This window comes from Chiroxiphia lanceolata, chromosome 18, assembly GCF_009829145.1.
Source record: "Chiroxiphia lanceolata isolate bChiLan1 chromosome 18, bChiLan1.pri, whole genome shotgun sequence".
NCBI classification, from domain to species: Eukaryota; Metazoa; Chordata; class Aves; order Passeriformes; family Pipridae; genus Chiroxiphia; species Chiroxiphia lanceolata.
In genome coordinates this window covers 10519828-10541331 of record NC_045654.1, presented here as the reverse complement: position 1 = coordinate 10541331, position 21504 = coordinate 10519828, and the positions used below count along the sequence as shown (strand labels likewise).

Genomic DNA, 21504 nt, shown 5'->3' with positions numbered 1-21504 from the left:
ATCTAAACATCCCAGGAAGTCACTGTCTGCAGCTCCTGGTGTCTTACTAACTTCCAGAAATCCAGGAGGCTCAAATTCTACAAATGACTCCCAGTACTTCACCATCGTGGGGCTATCACACTTCAGAGGGCTGGAGTTTTGCTTTTAATGTAAATTGCTGGTCCCTAGAAACCAGATAATATTACGTTGCAAACATTTCTTCTGATCTCTATCGGCAAAGTTAGATTTGAGCTGGCAAACCTAGAGGCAAGAAACTAAATAACCATTCCAGCTCCCTATTCTGAGACAGAATTTAATAGCACGCTTTTCCCTTTGAAATTTGCTCATCATTGGTGAGCTTCAAAATGGAGCCTGAAACAATGAGGGGTTTTAACTCTGCAGCAGATCAAATACATTTTGATATCCATACTCTATAAAGAAGAAATGACACACTAATGAGAGACAGAGATCAAATGCTCTGGTTTTGTTACTTAAATCTCCAGCAACATGAAGTACATCAAGGCTGTTAACCCATGCTTGGCACAGTAGGGTGTTGCAGTGTCCAAATGGTCCTGCATTTTTTTACTATCAAACTAAATTCTTGTGGCTCCTCCTCTTTCACAGGGCCAAGCCAACACCACAGGAATTCACTTGCTCCTGACCACAAGGAAACAACGGGAGGAGAAAGGACGTGTGCAGGAATGGGGATGAATGAAGTGTGATTTTGGGATTATATTCTCTACCCCTTTTCCTCCCGCTCTTTACGACAACCCTGAGGGGACACTGCACAAGCAGCAGCTGCAAAGGCTGGCTGTGATCGGTGTATAGGTCAGGGCAAGGTACTTTCTCTGCAGGGATTGAGAAGAGCAGGTTTGGGCTCTCTCCCAAGCACCAGCCAGCACTGGTCCCACAACACTGAGGTTTTGGGCAGTGGTATTCCCAGAAGCTGTGGAAAGCAAGCTGGGATGATGAGAGCCATTGCCATTTCAATGCACATACCAAGCCAGAATTCGAAGGTCCCAAAGATTATTCAAAACTTGATTAGTGTCTCCCTGTTCTTGTTCACACACTTCTGCATGACGCCAACTTTTCACCCCATGAAATTCACTGGACCCATTTCTTCCCCAGCCACAGCAGGGAATGCATTTATTCCCCCTGAAAAACCAGGAATTTGCAATGCCTGCTCCTCCCTGCCCTCACCAGTGCTGACGCCTCCCCCTGCCACCCCCACGAGCTGCTCTCTTCTGCCTCAGACTGATCTTGAAGGAGCTCCCAAAAAAGTGCCAACCAGCACAAAATGCAGCTTGGCCTTCCAACTCCACAGGAGGCAGACCTGGGAAGCTGCTAGTTCTCAAACTTCAGAATTGAGCACCGCAGAATATTACAGGGCTGTCCCAAAGCAGCACGTTAGAGTATCTTGATTATATTAATAAAACTGCAGCTTAGCATTTTCAGTAAAGCTGAGGCACCTTTGGAAGACATTTATTCCTACACAATAGCTGCTTATATGCTACATTACAACTTCTAAAGCTCTCTGATTGCTGCTCTGCTCCATCTTTATGATGCCATTTCAATTTAATTAAAAAAATAGAAATTACATGTAAAATAATTCCTAAGCCTAACTGATATTGAGGTCACGTAAATCAGAAGTAACTACATTAAGGTCAGTGACACCTAAGTTGTGTAAAACACAAATGACTGTTTAAAAAGGAAAGCTTTCACTGCAGCATGTACATAAGAAATACAGTATATACATACACAATTCAAAATTAATTAATGCAGAAAGGACTCAGCTTGCTGTACATCTTATAAATACAGGCTGACTACTAAATACTCCTAATAAGACTTAGTCTCCAGCTAGCAGAACAGCTCAAAAACAAACATAATTTTGTTCATGTGTGCCCATTATATTCATGTGCTGATTTAATTAACAGTAATTTGAGTATCTCGGAGATTTCTTCTCTGTTTTACAAATGATGCCCTTTTGATGAGGGTTTTGGTTCAAATTACTGGCCAATCAGCTGTAGACCAAGACTAGAATGCTAAGTTAATTGGCAATAAAACCAGAATGAGCACGCTGGAAAAAATTACAGATGAGCCAAATTATTGGGTAATTGTTAAGGAACAAGAAGAGTCTCATTTTAGGTAGACAAAGTGAAAGCTCTGTAGCTCCCTCCAGCACAGTGTTTCCTTGGTCTGGGTCCTGCTAGTGGTCTGTACTGCTCACAAAATCACTTCAGGCAGGCTCAGCTTATCCCTCTGGCAGCCACCCTGTCAGGAGGTTCCCTGTGCCTGCAGGAGGTCCCACCACTCTTGATCGATCCTCTGTCAAGGGATCCCTCCATCAGCCTGCACTGAACTCCCATCAGGACACTTTCCATCAGAAGCAGCAAACCTAACAGAGCAGAGGTGTCCCAACAGCCCCCCAGAGGCTGCCCAGCCACACAGCTCAGGGAAAGAGCACCTCTAACCATTTCCCTCTGCACATTTATTACTGGAACCACTCACTTCTAACAAGAATTTAGTGCCTGTGCGTCCTTGGAGAGGGCTTTCTAAGAATAGTAACCCTCCACATGGATCAAAGAGACCTGAGCTCACTCTGGCTGCAGGAATACCTGGATGTCCTCCTACCCTTGATATATGGTCAGCATGTTACCTCTTCCAAATACAACCTTATTTAGAAACACCTGACCAGAGATGCTCCAGGAATTCATCAATCAATTCTGAATTACAGTCTCTTTCCAAAAATGGGGCTGTGAGGTGCAGAATTCAGGCATCATCAGCCTGATCTTCAGAGAGAACCATCTCCAGAGCACTGCACTTTTAACAAGAAGGCAGGGCAGGAAGAAGATGGAAGTGGCACTGCACACAGCCTCACATCAGTGGGATTAATCACAGAGCAGCCCCAGCATGGAGCAGGAGGAGGGGGCCATGGAGCCTGCCAGGAATGGCCACAAGGCACAGGGAGGGGACGTGCACTGCTGGAGAGCAAGAGGGGGCAGAGAAGTCCCCTTTATCTCTCCCCAGCAGTTGCTTGCCTGGGTGATCATGAATTAGTTCCAAAACTGCATTCTACAGCGATGACAAAGAAGAAAAGCAATGCCACACTTAGGACACTCTGGGGCACGTTATCTAAAGGCAGATGCCAGTGTGGGATCAGTGCAGGCATTCCCACAGCACAGGAAATCCTGCCCCCTTCCCCTGTGCTGGGGAATTTTCTCAAGGAGAAATATGGGATGTAAAAAAGCCAGCCTGCTATGCTGGAAGGGCCTTCATTCCACGGGGTAATCTCTTCCATTCATCCAAACTGCAACCAACCAGCAATATGTGGTCAAATCACTGCAATTTGGTAAGTTTTGGAGTGACATCCAAGAGGAGGATTAGCGGAAAATGCTGCCTTTAGGACTTGATCCTGAGTGGCTTGCAACAGGATCTCTGAAGCACTTGGCACCAGCACTCCTGCATATTCATTAATATTTTGGACTATGGCTGTAACGAGTATCAGCAAGTGTATCTAATTTCATGAAAGAAAATTACTGGTTCACAGTGGAGTAACACGGTGCTTTACTCAAGCAGGCATAAAGCATGAGTATGAAAACCCTCATATAATCTCCAGCTATTGTCATTCAATGTTTATCATCCAACACAGTTGAATACAATTCTTATCTTTGATGGATGTGGCACACAATAGCTGTTTTCTTGAGTGCATCATAAATATTAATAGTATTCACAGAGCTTCTTAAAATTTGTCATGTCACATTGCTTTCATGGAAACATTCAAAATGCCATTATTTTTGTCCCACCAATAGCAAATTTTCCTTTAGTTTCATTCTTTTTCACTCTCAAAATTAAATGGTAGAGGATGTTTAACTGAGCAGAGGAAAAAAGGGATAATGGTTCACATTGAGCCATTCCAGAACCTCATGCCCAGAATTAGATTGAAAGAGAAAAAATGTGATATCCTTTGGAAAACACAGTCCAGTTAAAAATGAAACACTTCACGAAATTGTTCAGAATTTCATTTTTGGAAGAACACTGAGAAAGAATGCTGATGTTATCAAAATGATCCTACTCTGCCATATTCAGAATGGGACATTTTCACTTAAAAAAAAAAAAAGGCACTTTTTTTTCCTCAAATTAAATATTTGTACATTATTGTGTATACCCTGGGTGCATGAGAAGCAGCGTGGGCAACAGGCCATGGGAGGTAATTCTGCCTCTCTGCTTTGCTTTTGTGAGATCCCACCTGGAACTGCATCCATCTCTGGGGCCCCCAACATGGTCCTGATGGAATGAGTCCAGAGGGAGGTCATGAAGATGCTCCAAGGGCTGGAGCCCCTCTGCTCTGGAGCCAGGCTGGGAGAGCTGGGGGGGGTCACCTGGAGAAGAGAACCTTCTGGGGAGACCTGAGAGCCCCTTCCAGTGCCTAAAGGGGCTCCAAGAGTGCTGGAGAGGGACTTCGGACAAGGGCCTGGAGTGACAGGACAAGGAGGAATGGCTTCAAACTGTCAGAGGGTAGAAATTAGGAAGAAATTCTTCCCTGTGAGGATGGGGAGGCCATGGCACAGGTTGCCCAGAGAAGCTGTGGCTGCCCCATCCCTGGAAGTGTCCAAGGCCAGGTTGGACGGGGCTTGGAGCAACCTGGGCTAGTGGGAGGTGTCCCTGCCCGTGGCAGGAGGATGGGACAAGGTGATCTTCAAGGTCCCTTCCAACCCAAACCATTCCAGGATTCTATCATTTAATCAAGTTTAATCAAACACCTCAATTCTACAAGCAAACATGTTCTTCTGCTGTTAAACTGCTTTGATCATTCCAAAGTCCCTTTTCAGAATGTCTCTTCACAGTGTGTTGAAATCCCTGGGCTTTGTTCAGTCAGACAAAGCCCCTGTGGCCATTCCTCGTGACATGAGCTCTCCACACATTTCTCTTTCAGCATGTTTCAGAGTCAGGAATCTTCCCCTGGATCAAACTTAATAAAATCTTCAGTGCTTTGTGTTTTGGCTGATGTGTTTCAAGAAATGCCTTAAAATTTCATCTTTCTCCATAAAATTCACCCTGTGGTTGTCAGAACAGCCTTACAAAACAAAACCATTTAATTGTCTATGACAATTAATTTGAAGATGGTAATAATTGCACAAGATAATATCTCTGCTACAAAGACATAAAACATTCAGTATGGGCATGGGAAATATAGTAACACAACAGAAGAATCTCTTTTTTCTTATTCTGTGCTCTCTCCACAGTAGTTAATTTGCTCTGAGTTTAAAATCAATCCTTCTAGTGTGGGGTTTTAGGAAAGCTCAAGGCTTCCATCCTGCTGCCATTAATCAATGTTAAAATTCACACTGAAATCTGTGATTTGGGAGCCATAGATTCCAGGTTTATTTAAAAACAATGCTGATAATCCCTGCTATTTCTGGGATGAAGATCTACACCAGATTGAATTTATATTTAAATATTTTTTCTGTGAAATGGTGAATGACAAAATCATGTTCTGGGCAGGTCCCTTTGTATGAAAAGTAGAACAGAGAGGCACTGTGTAACCTAAAGGGAACTGGAAGGCCAAAGGTCAAAGTGATTTCAAGTAAGAAATATGCATTAAGTGCAATGGATAAACATGTAGGGGACAATTTTGCATATAAATGCATTTAACCAACTTCTAAACAATATGTAAATCATCTGAGTTTGCTGGAAATGACTGATCCTATTCTTGACATTCTTGACACTTCAGGATTAGGTGTTTCTGTTTGTTTTTTTAACTGACTCCAGAGAAAGCAAAGAAAAAAGGCTGCTAAAGCTTGATATTTTCTATTTTACTTTAAGGGGAAGATAAGCTGCTTTTTAAGTCTGGGTCAGCTTCCTCCTTGGAGTGAATGTGCTCCTTTAATTGCTGTCTGAATATAAGCTGTATCTCCATTAGCAAAACACATTTTCTGTAAAAAAAAATAAATTCTTTAAAGGTTTGGGGTTTTTTCTACTTTTAAACAGCCCCTTTTTGATAGTTGAATTCAACCATGTTCTATATAGGAACATGGACACTCAAATTCCCAGTGCTTCAGACACCTTTTAACTTGTGCTGAATTAAAATGAACGCACAGAAGAAATCTTTTCCCCAAGGAAGGGCAACGAGGATCACCACAAACGAAACCACAGCAAAATCTGAATAATGGGACGGGATGGAATCTCAGCAGACCCACAGACAGGAGGCACAAACCAAGAGAAGCAGCCCCAGGAAACAGGATTTCTAAACTTCGGAATGACTGTTTGACCAGGAGGTCACACAGGCATCGCTGAGCCCAGAGAAGCTCTGCAGCCCATGGCTGGACAGGGATGCACCTGGATCTGTCTGGAGATTGTGCCATGGCACGTGACAACACCCCCAGCACAGTCCAGGCACCCCAGCCCTGGCTCTGCTGTTCAGAGAAGACCAAATCAAATATTTTAGAGTGGGTTTTCTATGTAGTCAATCGGTTTTGGAAAATCTTCCCACAAGTCTGTTTGATGTTTTTAATTTAACTTTTAGGCTAGGAAGCATGCAGCCCACACTGGGAATGATCTATCAGAACATGCCATGGATTCTCCATGAATAAGACACTGTGCCATTTCCTCTGCAAATGGGGATTTGGTGACATTAATCCTGGACTGGATTTACCCTCCTATCCATGGATACTCAGCAGCCAAAGCTAGCAGTACACTAAACAAAAAGGAAAGGAAACAATAAAAACCCTCACCTTGTGTTCCTGCTTTTTCTAAAACAAATCTGTAAAGTGTTGCACTCAGAAATCCTCTTTCAGCCTGAGTTATAGCAATGGGCACCTTTAAGGACAATTTGTCCATGGGTTCTTGTCTGTACGTTTGCCAGCAGCAACCAGAGATTATTCAGCCTCCCATTTAGAAGAAACCTCATCAGAGTATATACAGCCATCTGTGTAAGTGATTCACAACATTAGTAAACCATTAGTCAACCAACAGCTTACGTTTTTTGGGGGGGAAGAAACAAGATTTCTGAAGACAGAGATTAAATACTTGTAGGCTACACAGAAATGTTTCAGGCTGAGGGGCCCGGAGCCCTGGTGAAATATTGATTGTTGCATTTGAAAAACACTTTAGAATAATGACAGTCTGGGAATTACAATGCCATTACTACACAAGAAAGGATTTGCAGCACGTATATCTAAAAGACCAGTGCTGCCAGTCATAGACCAAGCCATCATTTTCCTAGATAAGAAGAGAATGCCAGATATTCGTCTATTATTAAACCTATTGTTCCACGAGCCGTCAGCCTCAGCTGGAGCCTTCTTATAAAAACCAGTTAAAATCCATCTCTTCAATGTCTTGTTCTTTACTTTGACTAAGTTCCTGGTTGCCTAGAAACTCTCTAAAAGACCTGGATTTTTCCTTTTTCTTTTTTTATCTTTTTATGTTTCCCCAACTGTTAGTTAGATAACAGATTAATCAAATCACGTTTATTTGTGACAGAAACCTGGATGACAGGCTCAAAGCTGGTGAAGTGTTTATTTCTTGCACCCCAGGAGTGTCAGACTCCACTGCCTTTGCTACCAGAAACTTCCCATAACTATGGAAATTGCAGATTATGTCTGCTTAGATCAAGACAGATAACTGAGAATTGTATCACCACTGGATAGAACAGCTTTATCTGTGCTATCAGTTTTTACAATTTGCAGGACATACACTTCTACTTTTCAAGATTATTATATTAATTATTATATATTGCTAATATTTAACAATATATAGTTATATATGTGATATATAGTTATATATCACATATATAGTTATATATGTAATATATAGTTATATAGTATATATATTATAGATAATATATAATAATATGCTAATTATTATATATTATTAATTATTATATTAAGACAAATCAAATTGTTTAGTTTAGATCCAACTTAACAATGTTCTGATGGACCTGCTGGATGCCTAAAACACCCCTTCTCATGCATCAGACTACAATCAGATTCACAACTCGCATCCTATTCCAATGTCATAAACCTTATTTTAAAATAATCACCTGCAGTGTTTATATTTAGTAATTGTAACAGCAGAAGGCAGATTCTTTTCCTGATATTCAGTAGCACAACAAACAATGGAACCAAAAAGAGCTTCAGGTGTGCTTTCCTCACCTTGATCTGTTATTCTACTCCATTTGATGGAAAAGGATCACCTTTCTACTTTGGGGGACATTAGTTCCACGTGTTAGTCTGTGCACCAGCTGTTGGAACAATCAATTATCAGAGACACTTATCGCCAACAAGAAAACAAGATAAGCCTTCCCAGGAGCAAAGCAGCTGACACCTCCTCCTGACAGTGCATCGTGGAATGTTAAACTGAACAGCCAGGGCCAGATCCCTGAAGGTGCTCAGGGACACGTTTGTAGCTCATAGGGGGAAGGTGCAGTAAATGCTCAGGGCAGAACCCTGCGTGGATCCCCAAACTGCTCAGCACTCATCGGACTCATTCGTTTTCGAGACCTAAAATTTCTCAACCATTCTTTATCTTTAAAGGTTATGACAAAAACTTGGATATAACTAAGCATTCCTTCCAGCCTCCTCCAAAGAAACCTCCAGGAGTCAAATATTCCAACTTCTAAATAGGCTTCAAACTAAGGGAGTAATCCTCACAGCCATGCATTTTTACCTGAATTAAATCGGCTTAAACAGCTATGCACAGCTTAGGTGATAAAACAGCATTTACATTCTTCAAAGCCACTCATCCCTGCTGTCATTAGTTCTTGGTGCTATAAATCCTACCTCTTTTCTAACCAAAATAGTTTTTAGGGATAATAAGCAATAGCACTGCACGATTTTGTAAGTGTTTTAAAATGTACGTTTAGGAGTATGAAAAGTGACTTATAAATCATTCAGAAACAGGTAAAACCAACTAAGATTGACTTAATTTCCATTTAATTTTCCATTCTCATCAAGCTTGGTTTATTCGGGTATGATTAATTAATTTCCGTAAAGTGTTCTGAAAATATAAAAGATTACATAAATACTAAATAATAATAGAGTACTTAAGGAAAAACTCATTTGTTAATTTGCATGGAGTTTTAGGAATTAGCATTTATTTATTTCACCTATGTAAGCAGGCCCATCCAATCCTTTTCAACTACCAGAAAATGCTCTAGCAATTACAGGACGATGCATCTTCACAGATTCTATGTGTCACAGTTCACAGAAAATGAATTTAGAATGGCTTGCAAAGCTGTACTTACAGAGGAATGCACACACATAGATGGTTTTCATATATTTTCAAAACCACTGTCCCTCCTAACACAGTTCCAGCTGCACAGCTTTTGGGATTAAAACAGCAGCGCTCCGAAGGATTTCAGAGGTTTTTACGTTTTGAGCTTTGTGTTTTCTCAGCCTGTTGTCCAAGGAACTTAAAATTTCACTGACCACTTCTACAGCAGTCTGAAAATAAAGAATCATACATTTCCCTATGTACTTATAGGTGGGTATCTTATGACACCTTGTCTCGATACATATATATATATACGTATTTTTATACCTGTACAGCTACAGCAGAGGACAATTATGCATATATCCATCTTTCATGCTCAGAAGGGGTGAATTTCCCAGTCTAGGCTTGTCTACAGAAAAAAACCCCTTCCAGGCTATTCTGGGAGATCAGCTATAAAACAAGGGCCAGGTAGGACAGGTACATAAGGCACAGAATCTCGTCTGATCATCTCAGCATAAGCCACACTGAACACCAGACAAAACAAACAATCTGTTTCCAAAATGGTGTAAAACGCACACAGCAACACCATCTGGGATCAGATCACACCTGAGGCTGGAAAGGCTGGAAACGGTGCCAGTGAGACAAGAAGTGCTTCCCACTCGGAATTGATTCTGGGCTGGTGCTCTGGTCACCTGCAAGGAGGCACTGAGGCCACACTTGGACTGAACAGAAACTGGGGCTTTTTGTAGGGGGCATTTGCTGAAAGGTACACTCTCCCCTCTTATGTCCTTTCCCCTTTCAAAACATTCACCAAGCAAAAGCAACGTGCTGTCCCACGTGGCTTGGGCTGTAGGCAGGCAGGGTCACTTCCTTCTCCACACTCCTCTCAGCAGCTGGGAATGAGGGAAATGACAGCACAGCTTAACGAGAGCATTTCCCACTATCTTCCCCTAGAATAAATGCTATAGGACTAAAGTGTCTCAGCTGGCATCTGATTCAGAAGCAGGGCCACAAGCACAACTCCACACAGCCAGCCTGCCCTTCCTGCAGCAGTGGGGGTAGCACAGCTGGCATCCAAACCAGCTCCCGAGAGGTTCAGGCTGAATGCAATTGTGATTCTATCTTGATATTTTTCCTTTGCCAGGTCTCCCAGGGATGGTCTGCATTCCCACGGCATCCTCTCTGTGCACCTCCCCACTTGCAGAGTCTATATTGCTCATCCAGGAGTAGAGATAAGACTTTCAGAAAGCAAATCCTCAGTTACTGGAGTGTGCTGGTTCCATCTGGGTGTAGTTTCCCAGGAAATCCCAACTGCCTGGCCCTGTGCAGTTGCTGAAACTGGATGTTTCAATTAGAGGGAGCTCAAGGATCTGGGGAGAACTGTGAGATGATGCAGAAAGCAGGTTCTCTTTCAATATGAAATGTTGTTTTATTTTCTCTCATTAGTGCAAATGTTTTATTTATTTATATATTCTGAATGCACTGAATTTGGCCGTAAAGATTTATTACGTCTGGCCAATGAGATTTATTATATAGAGGATCATTCAAATTAAAATGGACAGTTTGGGAGGAATTCCCAATATTCCAAGATTTTATTCTGGTCCTTCTCCAAAAAATATATAAAATGCTTCAAGAAACCCACAACATTTTACAATTATCAAGAACAGTTGGGTTTGCTTCCACTTTTCTCACATTCTAACAAGATTCCAGATTCCTTCTAATGTCCCTATCAGGGTTCCTTTTTAGTCACAGTTTACAGGCACTGCAGTTTACCATCATGTTCTTTGACCAAGTTATGTGGGATAACCCCACCTCAGGAGCAGGCTAAGAGCAGGCATGGAGCACTGAAATCCTACCCTGGCCAGGATTTCACCTGTAGACTCTCCCTGGCCCTGTTTCCTTCTGTCCTTCTTCCCTTTCCTTCAATCCCAAAACTCTGCTTGTTAATGCACTGCCAAACTGATGTAACTAATATGCAACATCAGTTCACTAAAGCAAGACTGTTGGCTAATAAGGAGCAATTTTTTTGCCACGTAATGTGCAAAAATCGGTTTCATTTTCACTTAGAGAAAACAAAAAGCAAAAAAAGCAAAAGAATGCTTTTCAAGCTTGGTACCAAATGTACATGTTAACAACACTAGTTTTGATGTTAAAAGCTTCTATGAACTCACTAAGGCAAAAAATCAGCCCTTTTCATCAGGCTATTATTCAAAGGTTACTATGCAGTCTCCAATATTTTTATCTACTAAAAAAAAACGAGATAGAATGAGAAAAATATCCCCATCACTATCTCCAGTCAACACAGTGCAATGATAGGATAAATTCTCTGAGTGCTCTTTCAATTTTCTCCTCTTTGTTTAAGAAAGTAGCATGAAAAACAAACATAAAGTCATGATCAACTGCAGCAACAAACCAGTAATACTCCAAAGTACATGGAATAGGATGTCTTTTCATTAAAAAAACCAAAGTTGCCTACAGAAAGACAAAATTAAAGTTTGGTTTTCTTTAGCAGGATTTCACAGCTAATTTTTCCACTAAGTTCTTACTGAATCCACATCCATCTTCCTACTGGAATTTTTTCTTCCTCATGACACTGTGCATGACACTTCTTCATGTAAGTGCTGGTGCCATTACCACTGAGATATCACAAGGGTTTGGTAATCCCATCAAAACATTCACTCCTGCAAATAAGGCACTAAAGGTTTTGCTCAAACCCTAAACTCTCAAAGAAACTCCATGTTTTCATCCATAAATATTCAGTGTTTACAATGAAAGAGTGGATACACTGACAAGGAACAGCGAGTAATTTATGTTCAGTGCAATGGTGAAGGCATGGAAACACTCATTCCTGAACCCCTCTGTGGTGCTATTTTGAGGGGTCAAGGTCCAGGAGATGACCAAACTTTGCTTCACAGCACAAGTGCACTCAGAGGGAGCTGTCTTACCAATGAACCAGGCAAATCTTCAAGAGGAACGAACATTAAAATACGTTTAGTTCAGACTGGAACTCTCAGGAATGTTCTTCTCTGAACTACAAAGGATGATGTGCAGAGTGATTGTTTTTTGCTCCTGATAGGGCAATGCAGTGCCAGAACCTGCAGTTCTGGCAACAGAACAACAGTTGATGACTTCTAAATGAAGCAGAGCTGCAAACTGGCAAACACAGGGAAAGAAATGACAATAAAAGTCCCTGCCATTGCTGGGATCAATTCTCCACTGAGTCCTGGGCCAAGTCAGTCAGGGATGCTCACCTGCAACCACAAAGTGACAGCCTAATGAGAGACCCGTTTAAGGATTAAGGTCATAAATTCACCAAAAAAACCCACTTTCTCCTTTACTCCACAGTTAGTTTACAACGACAAAGCGTTAACAGAGATTAGATCAACTCCACTCTGAATTCAGGTTCAGGCCCAGATTTTGTCCAAGAACAATCAGAGACAGCTGAAGTGGCCAACAGCTGCCATAACTGCAAAGAGATGAAGTAAAACCCTGGCAAATCCCTGGCAGAGAGAGCAGTAAAGCTCTGATCCAACATTCACAGTGAGCTTCTGGGATGCATTTGCTTTTCTTTTATACCCACGGTGCTCTGCATGGCACAAACTCCTTGCTATCCACCTCAAACCACGGTGCTAAGTGCAAGATGTTCCTGCACCACATTCTCTCGTTATTACATCTGATTCACTATTACTACTTGATTATATTCTACCCACACAATTAGAGTTTTGTTTCATCTCCTACATGCTTCAAAAAGAGAGGGAGCAGAAGAAAATTCTCTATTGACTTTTCTGCACATAATTTCTCCTCTATCACCGGGCTGCCAGAAAGTGCAGCCTTTGGCAGTAGGAACTGTAAATTAAAATCATTTGGAGTCTTGTTTCCTTTACAAGCATCTTACCTTTCTTCTGGTCATGCCAGTGGTCATGCAGAGGAAAATGCCAATATTTGTTGTGTGTATGGTGTAACAGAAAGAAAATTAGCACAGACCAACTCAGAAAGGAAGGGTAAATGTTCATGAGAAAGTAAGCAAAAAAATACCAGAGTGTTTTTGAGGTAACTGGTGTAACATCCTGACTCTCTGGCTGTTTCTCTAGTTTTACACCCAAATATCCCCACTGACATCCCTGTTCATGTGTAAAGCTCTAGTAGTAAAAAGTCCACCAGGCCCAAACACAGGTCAAAGGTCCCTGCTAGAAAAGGTGCCTTTGATTTTATCAGGATATATTTACATTTTTTAAATAAATCATCAGCCTCAAGCTTTCTGCACACGCACACCTTAAACCTGCCTGGAAAACATGTCCAACAGCTACATCTCCAGAAAGCATTTGATCCTCTCTATGTAACTCAAACCAGACCTTTTATTAAATTGACACTTTGTAGTTCACTAGACTATTTGGCTCTTTTGGGGAAAAGCACAGCAGAAAACAGTCCAGTTGTTTGGTTTAGCAATGAAGTTTCTCATACATGCATGCTAATTTATTTCATTGAAAATGTCCCAACTAATTACAACATTTACCCTCAGAGCACAGGCATGGCAGTCACATTAATACACCAGAAGACAACGGCTCCAGAGGAGCCATTACCATGTACCAGGCCAATAATCCACAAACAGTAAAGGATTTTCACAAAAGACCCAAATGGTTTCCAAGGAGCCATTCTGGCATATCAGGTAAATAAAATATTATTGAAATGCATTTTTTGCATTTAAATCACTTGCAGCAGGTGCATAGGAAGTGGCTCATAATAAAAAGGCTCACATTCCCTGGAATACTAACGAGGATCAACGGAAACACCGAGCAAAACAAACAAAAAAGGAGGAGCAGCAGGTTCTTACCATGGCAAGAGGAACGATTCCTACAAACATCGTTCGGCTGACGAAGATCTCGGAGACCATCAGCTCGCTCACGGAGTCATCCCGGGGGTATTCCACCTGCCAGGTGATCTGCTGGGCCCCTGCCAGGCTGCTGGTGTTGTCAACCTCAAAGTCCATCTGCAGGATCTCGTAGGAGGACATGTTTGCTCTGGGGAAAAAAAAAAAAAAAAAGTAACAATAATTCCCCATAAAAAGATTTACCTTTATCTTTTACTCACCAAACAGTTTACCATTAAATGCAACATACGGATTTGAAGACACTGCAAGAAACCTAAATAAAACTACACACTGGGCAACTGCTACATTTTCTAGATAGGGTGAAACTATATCTTTTAGTTTCCTGAAATGGAGGCATTTTTCCCATTAAATTCAGGCATTCATTCTTTATAATCACAATGAACTTACAGAATAAGCCACGAACCCTGGGAAAAGCATTGCACAGATGGTGCTAAATTATTTAATACACCATTATTATAATTTTGATGCTGCGCAACAAGAATGCTCGGCCATACCTCATATTGTGTCAAAAATGAGCTCTTGTGAGGGAGAAAAAGTCTTTCAAACCCAAACTTGCCTTTATCTCAGTGAAAAAAATGCATTTGCGAAATTATCCATGACAATAAATGAGGCATAGACTATCCTTATTTTCAATTCAGGACAACACTGTACTCGTCAGTGGTGCAGACTTGTAATTATATGCCAATCATTACATATTTCTCATCTGGAAATATAAGTTTAAAAGTAAAGAAATGCATGTAAATGCATGGCATTGAGAAATGAATTTAAAAATTACTTCTGCTTCTTTTCTTAACAACGACACTTAACACTCTCCTCAGGTCCAACACTACGTAAATATTAATAATTAATCCTCAGGTTAGAAAGAAAGATCTTATCTTCGTGTTACAGAGAAGCAAACACCAAGATTTAACCAACAGCACTTGGCATATCCACAGCAGGGATCTGTTTAGAAGATAGACCTCCGCTCATCCAGCACTTTGCTTCCACAAAACTTAAGGTATTTTACAAATCAGCACACAAGCTCCAGCCCCAATTTTCCAGACAGACACCTGCAGTGTGGAGGTCACAATGGAGGTCACAAAACACGGAGAGGGGGTGGAGAGGCAGGGAACTTGAGTGCAGACCCAGCTGCTTCCTCAGATCATTGGAGAGACAACTGATGTTCCCAATAGTGCTGAAGTTTTGGGGTATGTGCTCATAAATTGGTGAAAATGTGGATTTGCTGTATGTTAGGCCACTCTGTAACAACTTGAATGCGCTCTCACTGTGAGCAGGAGGATCTTGTTCCCCTCCCAGGGATGTTCCCCGTGCCTGCAGGATTCCCTCAGTAACCACCCACCTCTGCACCTTCACCCTCTGTCCTGTCCCATGGTGTGCCCTTTCCCTAAAGCAGTGACTCCAAGAGCTGTGTGTCACAGAAAGTTTTATCCTGCTGCTACAGAGAACAAAGACTTTAAACATCCTTATCCTCTTCCCAACTGCACAGAGGCAGAATCTGGGTTTGCCATATGTTTTTGATGGCTCATTGTAAAGGAAAAAAAATCTGAACAGGAATTATTGATTTTCATGGTTTTTTTCTGACAACAAACAACGCAAACATATGCTTCAATGCCTGGAGGATAAATATTTTCCATGCTGACAGAAGATAATATCCACCTCCAGGCAAAACTAAAAGCTATTAAGTCATCTTTTGGGTGGCCAATCAGACAACCAGCAATAACCTTTTAAGATAAATTTTATTACACAATAATAAGGATGTAATTAAACCATTTCTGTTAAAAAACATAACCACTGTGGGCACCACAATGGAGTTCTCAACTTCATAGTTTTTGGCATATCACTTCCAGCAGTTTGTTTTATCTAAATTACATAAAATTAATTCACTCACAACACAGATATAAAATTCAGATATGAGCTTTACACTAACTATGGATCTAGATATTGGGCCTGCCAAGGTATGTTTAGGTCTGCAATTTAGCTTCAGTCTGTTCAAGTCAATAGTTGCCATTCACAAAAACACCCATGAATGGTTTCAAACTCAGAACAAAAACACCAATGGAGATTTTAGTTTAGATACACCAATTAAATAATACACCCAGTTAGTCTGCAGTGATAAATCCATTCCACATGAATAAATTCCATTCCAGTCCCAATGACTGGCACTTCTTTGAGTTCAGCCCATCATGCCTTCAATTTACTGCTTTCCTGTTTTCCCTTTTACACATCCAAAAAGAAACAACAGTAGTGGTTTTATGTTTTTAAGACAGGCTGGGACTCAAATCTCCCTAAGAGGAGCATGTGTGGGTCTCGACTATACAGCAAGATGAATATATAACAGGGAGTAAAACAGCTCCAGTGCTTGTAAACATGCAGAGATCTTCACTGCAGCCTGAGCACGGCTGTAGAGCTGCACAAGACAGACCTTCCGTTTAAAGGCAGACATGGTTACCACTGCTGGGTTAGCAAGGAGTCTCTCTGCATCTACGAAAGAGCAACAACTCACATATACAAACCTTCCTCAGATCTAACTGTATTAACATATGAACTAAAGCAAAGCTCACTTCCCAGTCCTCATCCTGGTTCCAAAGAGAATCCTTATCATCACCTGGAAAAACAGTGTGGCTTGTCAAACATTTTTCTGCTTTGTGTCAGAAGCAAATGCTGTAGCATGACATATTAATACTGATCAAAGAAGGATCCACTTCCAGTTTCAACTTCTGCTAAAAGAGATGGATTTGCTGTCCCTATCCATTTTTCACCTACAGAGTTTCTTCACTGAGTGTACAGCTCTAGAAAACCAGCATTCAGCTTTCTGGACTCTTTTATTCACCAGCAGGTTTCCAGTTACCTTTTAAACAGCAGGTGAATGAATTTTCTCTGAAATTATGGTGTCCCTTTTGTCCTCTTTAGGACAGAGATTCAGCCTTCAAGCAATGCCAAGTGTTGCAGTATCTGGGACACCAAGTGCCCCACGGACTAATCCACCCTCTATGTTCTAAGTTCCTTCCCAGGTTACAGCTACAGCAAAACCACATGATAAAACCTGAAAAGTGAATTTCTTTCGTGCTCAGACCAGTGCCTGCCTACTGGCTGCTGCATCTCTTATCCCACAGAGGCTTCTTTCCTAGTAGAAAGATTGGTATTACATTCATAATTCTTGCACTTTATTAACCATCCTCTATAATACCGTGTGGGAGACCACTGCCTTTTTCCACTTAAATTGATGGAGGTTGCTAACGTAAAACCAGAGATAAATTAAACCATAATCAAGACCCCAAAGGTTAGCATTTACTTATGTCAGCTCCATTAGCTGATGAATTCACGTCCCAACACCTGTATCTAAATTTCTCTCCTGGCTATGCAGCATTACACTATAACCCCTTTTAAAAGCAGTTGTTCCACCCTGCCATGGCAAATCTTCAGCTTTTAGTCTGATCTGTCAATCTGCAACTGCCTGGTGAAGACAAAATGCTACCAGTGGGAAAATCCACAAGCAGAGAAGACAAGGACTGTAACTCATGCTGTTATCAGCCATTAAATCCTGTTAAACCAAATTTTATCCTATCAAGATTTTTCAACTTTTTCTGGAGACCTATTTCATTTTTCTCTTAAATAAGTTTGTACTCTTGGGAAGAGTCTGATGGAATCTAAGGACTACAAATCACTTCTCCTTTCCACATCTTTCCTCTCTTTTTAGTTAAATATTTCCATTGTCCAGTGAAGTTTTTTCCCGGTTTAGGATTTTGCCAAACCCTAGTTTAGAGGAGCAATAAAAAATAAAAAGTCAAAATTACTTTTATAAAAAAAGATTATTTCCTGCAAGCACAAGGAAAAGACCTTATAATTTTAGGCAGCTGGCATGCTTGCTAATAAGTCCATTTCTATGGAAATGAGTTCATAACTATTAATTTTGCCTGCTCCTGATCTATTCTTGATGAGCCTTTCAAATTTAGAAAAGCGCTTCATGATTCTCTCAATTTGGTAATTACTAACTCCCTTTGATGAATCCAGCCCAGTGTTTCAGACATGAGACATTCATTACACATTTTTCTCTCTGGTGAGAAAAGGAAAAAAAAAACCCCATGGGTCTTTTTGGATTTATTTCCTCTCACAAACTCCAGTAAGTAGGTCCTCTTCTTCAAATTGTGATTTATAATCCTATCTGTGTAGTCTCACAATGCTGCATCCCATAGGCGGTAGAAGAACCTCTGAAATCTTGAGATTTCTGCCCAATTTCCTATTGTCTGCCCTCATATCCATCTGATGCATTCAAACCAGGTTTCCAACAGCCCACCCGAGCTTTGTAACATCCCCAGTTCTCATTCCACACCCAGCAGTCAGTGGGCATGGTTGTGACCCCAGCTGGAGGAGAGTTTTAGCACAGAATGGTAAATCCATGCCAAATAAAGCCAACCCCAGTTCCAACCTACACCAGAATAGAGAGTTATCAGGACAGGAACGTGTTGCTAAGCCCCAGAGCTTTCCAATGGACACATCCAGGTGGGCAGCTGGAAAACTGGAGAGGAACTTTTAACAAAGACAGGGGGAAACGGCTTTAAACTGAAAGAGGGTAAGTTAAGATTAGATATAAGGAAGAAATTCCTCCCTGTGAGGGTGGTGAGGCCCTGGCACAGGTTGCCCAGAAAAGCTGTGGCTGCCCCATCCCTGGAAGTGTGCAAGGCCAGGTTGGACAGGGCTTGGAGCAACCTGGGCTAGTGTCCCTGCCCATGGCACGGGGTGGGACTGGACAGTTTTTAAGATCCCTTCCAACCCAAACCATTCCAGGATTCCACAGTTCATTACCTCATTAAGTATTTCTATTGAAATTCATAGGGGGGTTTTTTTCCCACAAAATAATAGATCACTGTGAAGATCCAATATAGCTCTGATGTGAGAGGTTTTAACAAGTACTACAAAATCACCTGACATCGAAATAATAATGAATTTAATTTCATTTTTGTCTAAACCAAACATAGAATTATTGAATTAAGTACTGGAATAATACTCAGGGATGGATGTCATGACAGCATAACAGTCCAAATGGTCAGTATTTCACTTCAACAAACAAATGCCTATTATTCATATTATGAAATATTTCCATTGCTAGCCAACCTGATGGCCCTGCCCTATGTATTTGAGAGAGAATGAAAGATGCCACAATGAAGGATGATAAAGCAGGACACTGCAGTGCCACAGGTACATGGAGGGGTTTTTGACTCACACTGCCAGGTCATCAACAATTTAGGTGATAAAAGTCAGACACTTCTATTAGTGCAGTTGGCTATTACAGGAAATCATGAGTTTCATTCATTCATAAAGTAATGTTTTCAATAAATGGCAATTTGTTTATGAGGCCCACAGCAGTGTAAACAAAACTCTAAAAAAATGGAGCAGACATGAGGTAATTGAAAATAATCAAATGTTTGGTATCATGTTGCTCCAGAATCTTTTCAAGGTTAACAATGGTCAATTCTTTCTCCGACAAATTGTAACCAAATTCAATAAGAATTAAACTGTTACCAAATTCAATGAGAGTTTAGAGACCTTACATTACCAAGATACATTAGTTTATAAAATATTTCAGTAAAAAAGGTCTCACTCCTTCAATCTCAAGAGGATTAATTTCATAAGTACAGTTTATTGAAAAGCAAACACTTACAGAAGGAGGCTTTTCAACAACTCATTGGAAAATGCTCAAGACCCTAATTTCCTGCTGAAGTCAAATGAAGCAACAGATGGCCAGGACCTCTGGAGGAAAAGATCCAGATTAAAGGTCCTGACCTTTTCCCCCTAAGGAAATTAAGATCCCAGCAGCCTAAGATGAAGGAAATGAAAGCAAATACCTACTAACAGGGCAGCATGCAGCTTCTGAATTATGAAGATTTGCATACTGACAGCCCTTCTGCCCTGCTGAGAGCTGCTTTCCTGCACAGGGCACTGGGTAACAGGGACAGGGAGCAGCTGACACCTTTAAAACCAGGGTATCTTTGAGCACCCACAACATCCTTACACCACCTTACTGAGGTGAAATGGTCTTACATACAAGGTCTGACTGGATAATGGATGTTCAGACCTAAGTCCTGTTCTCCCAGCACCATTTTCATGGGGCTGCAAGGACACAAAGATGTATTTGAGGTTGGAAGAGCCTGCTCACACTGTTCTCCCAGGGTGGTTTGCTGAGGAAGGGTCTCATCCTGAGGAGCACTGGAGATGGGCCTGGTTGGAGCCCTGCAGAAATGAGAGCAGGTATCCCTGTCGAGTGTTGCAGTGTGGATGAACATCCCTAAAAGCCAGGGATGTCCTGAGTATTTCTGCAAGCTTTGGCATCCATGTGCAAATGTTCAGATGACACAGTGCCACTGCCCCTTGCTGTGCTGCCCCCAGAGGTTTTTGTCCTGCTGAGAGAAACCAGGCAGCTGGGGCACAAGGTAGGCCCAGACAGCTGGGGCACAAGGCAGGCACAAACACTGGAAAAACACCCTGCTCACTCCTCTTCCATGGCACAGCACAGAAGGGCAGGGTAGGAGCCCCAGACAAAGACAGGATGGATGGTAGGTGGAAATTAAGTCTGCAGGGATGGAAAAAGTTTGCTTGTTTTCCTCTCATGATGCATTTCAAAGTCACAATTTACCATTTACTCTGCTGTCTAACAGAGAACTTGCTCTGTTGTCCAGTTTACTTTACACCAAATACAGATTTTTTCCAAAACATTTCTTGGTGCCTGATCTTGTTTTTCTTTCACTGTTGTAAATTCATGTTTTTCACAGATGCATGGGCAAAGAAAATGGCTACAGAGGATAAACCCAAGCTGCTCAATCCGTTAAGAATGTATGGATTGACACAGCACATTTTAATAATCCAGTAAAAGCCATAAAAACAAGAAGAAAATATTTTTGTTCAAAACACACCACCAAGACCAGATATTACTCATGTTATTTTGCTTAGCCAACATTTTCCTACAACTGAAAACAATAAATCCAGATAATGAGCAAACCTTTTAAGCTCTTCAGCTTCCTCCACTGCCAATTCACAACTGTGCTGCTCACTAACAACTTGCAATAACTTCCACTTTATTTGATTTTATCAACATCATCATGACAGCCCTGGAGACAACTGAGACAATTGCTTCAATTATTTTTATTTGCTTGCACCCTTGTGACAGTGTACAAAAATGCTTCTGGTAAAAGAGCCCTTAGATGCTATTTTAGTCAACCTTTAACAAAACAACTTTTAGGACCGAATCCAGTATGTGTGTAATTGGTGAGTTCCATTGGTAACATCTATTGCTGGCACTGGGACTCCATTTGTACCTTTCTCATGACTCTCCCCTTTTGAAACTGCACGCAGTCTTTTGGGGTTTAAAAAAGCATTTTGATTGCACTGGAATGTTTTTCTGACTACTATTTAGAACTTCTTTATTGCTGTGC

General features: G+C 41.2%; 1 protein-coding gene across 4 annotated transcripts in view; it reads right to left on the bottom strand.

The window, feature by feature from the left end:
* Positions 1-21504, bottom strand: part of TMEM132B (transmembrane protein 132B) — a 230451-nt gene that overhangs the window by 54252 nt on the left and 154695 nt on the right. For all 4 annotated transcript variants that reach the window (XM_032705898.1, XM_032705902.1, XM_032705901.1 and 1 more), the window contains exon 4: positions 14021-14207. In XM_032705898.1, the coding sequence (XP_032561789.1) occupies positions 14021-14207 (187 nt within the window). The remainder of the gene's footprint in view (positions 1-14020; positions 14208-21504) is intronic.